Source organism: Colobus angolensis, unplaced genomic scaffold (assembly GCF_000951035.1).
Source record: "Colobus angolensis palliatus isolate OR3802 unplaced genomic scaffold, Cang.pa_1.0 Scaffold97, whole genome shotgun sequence".
In the NCBI taxonomy this organism is placed as follows: Eukaryota; Metazoa; Chordata; class Mammalia; order Primates; family Cercopithecidae; genus Colobus; species Colobus angolensis.
The window spans coordinates 7,383,201-7,385,339 of record NW_012123709.1 but is presented as its reverse complement, the minus strand read 5'-3'; the positions used below and the strand labels follow the sequence as shown (position 1 = coordinate 7,385,339).

The 2,139-nt window shown below is 47.7% G+C and overlaps 1 protein-coding gene across 1 annotated transcript in view; it reads left to right on the top strand.

The window, feature by feature from the left end:
- The window catches only part of RYR3 (ryanodine receptor 3), a 400,958-nt gene that overhangs the window by 320,645 nt on the left and 78,174 nt on the right, over positions 1-2,139 (top strand). The window contains exon 66 of the mRNA XM_011932727.1: positions 716-956. Coding sequence (XP_011788117.1) covers positions 716-956 — 241 coding nt within the window. The remainder of the gene's footprint in view (positions 1-715; positions 957-2,139) is intronic.

The window sequence follows — 2,139 nt, the reverse complement described above, 5'->3', positions numbered from 1 at the left end:
TTTTTTTCTTACAATTACTCTGATCTTTAAAAAAAAAAAAAAAAGACCAATGGAATGGCACATTGCTCTTTCTCTGATTGCTTGTTTCTGCTTTTCAACTTCTAATGATCACCCCAGCCTCTTTTTATTTATTTATAATTGATACCAGACTTATATCCCTCCCTTGGAGCCCAGAGGAGTCTCCACGCAATAGGTTGGCAGGTTTCAAGTCTTGAGGGCTGAGGATGGTAGTAGGATTAATGTGCTTTTAACAACAGATTGTTCTGTAAAATAACCAGAAAGCATATATTGAGTGCGCGCTCTTAGCACAGTACTTGTTGTTAATAAAAGGCTTCCTTCAGGAAGTTTACAATCTGCTAGTGAGCCAAAAGCAAAAAGAATGGACTATAAAATAATACAAAATAGTCTGTCGTGAAGGGCTAAGGGGTGTGGCATAGGTCATGTGTGCATGAGAGGTTCGGGGGAGGCAGGGGCTCCCCATGGCCTGGAAGAGCAGAGCAGGAATATGGACCTTCTCCCATAGTGGCTTCGGTCCCCCATCCCCCAAGATGGCTCTATGAGAGGGAAGTATCAAGGGGAAGATTGAGGAAGGGAACAAGGGGCAGGTGCCATCCTGAGTTGATGGGATTCCACGGCCCCACCTTACAATCATGTCTTTCATTTTCATCAATTGCCATAATACGTGAAATGACGGGGAGGCTCTTTGTAAACCCAGTGTATGCACAGCCCATCATCAGCAAAGCCAGGCCCGACCTGCTGAGAAGCCACTTCATCCCAACTCTGGAGAAGCTGAAGAAAAAGGCTGTCAAGACCGTGCAGGAGGAGGAGCAGTTGAAAGCCGATGGCAAAGGGGACACCCAGGAGGCGGAGCTCCTCATCCTGGACGAATTCGCGGTCCTCTGCCGAGATCTCTATGCCTTCTACCCCATGCTGATCCGCTATGTGGACAACAACAGGTACGGAGGAGACCACTAGGAGCCTGTCTGCCCCTCTGTGGGGCTAGTTTAGGCAACGGAATAAAACGGAAAGATGGTGTTGGGTTGTTGACAGTGAGATAAAGGAAGTGATAGCCGTCCCCACCATTCTCCTTCCCAACACCAATGGTTCCTGCTGTAGGAGCTCTGGGCAGTGCTTTCCTGGAGCAACAATTCTGTATGGTCTGTGACATGGCCATCCCCTCCATCCTTATGGGCTACCACAGGTCAGAGGAAGTTGGTCAAATAAAGGTAGCAGTGACCCGCTTCTGCCCCTCTGCTGTTCACTCATGTATTCCTTCAACCAGTACTGCCTGACTGTGTGTTAAGCGCTCTTCTAGGATTTAAGTGATAGGAGTGAATAGAACAGACAAGCTCTCTGGCCTAGGGAGATTTCTTTCTGGAGCTAGGAGAGGTGCATAAACAATAAACAACCCATATAAGTAAATTATATAGAGCGGGGCAAGGGGAATTAGGAGGGTCAGGGTGGGGTGGAGTTGTGTTTTTAGATGGGATGTTACTGAGAAATCTTCATTTGAGCAAAGACCTGAAGTCAGTGAAGTTTGGAACCAGAAAGATCTGGGGCGAGGATGTTGCAGGAAGAGGAAACATCGGGTGCAGGCCCCGAGAAAAGAGTGTGTTTGGGATGTTCAAGGGACCAAAAGGAGGCCAGTGTAGCTGAAGCAGAGGGAGGGGTGGGGAAGAGCAGTAGAGGATGTCAGACAGGCAACGTGGGGCTGAGAGTCCAGGCCTGGGAGGCCACTGTGAGGACTCTGACTTTTACTCTGAGTGAAATAACAAGCCCCTGGCGATTTTGAGGGAGTCTGTAGTGTGATCTGATTCACTCTTCGAGCACTGTAGCAAGGGGTGGAGGCGGTGGGGAAGGAAGAAGACCAGTGGGAGGCTCTCCATGATCCAGGCAAGAGTGGAATGTGACCCATAGAAACTGAAAGCGGATTCGCAGTGTCAGGGGTGGGAGAGAGTGATGGGGAGGGACTGCTTTATGCTTTTTCTTAAGGACTGGGGTTTCCTTTTGGGGTGATGAAAACGTCCTGGAACTGGATAATGATCGTAGTTTCACAGCATTGTGAATGTACTAAACATCACTGATTGCAAATTTTATGTTATATGCATTTTGCCAGGTTTTATTTTATATATATATATA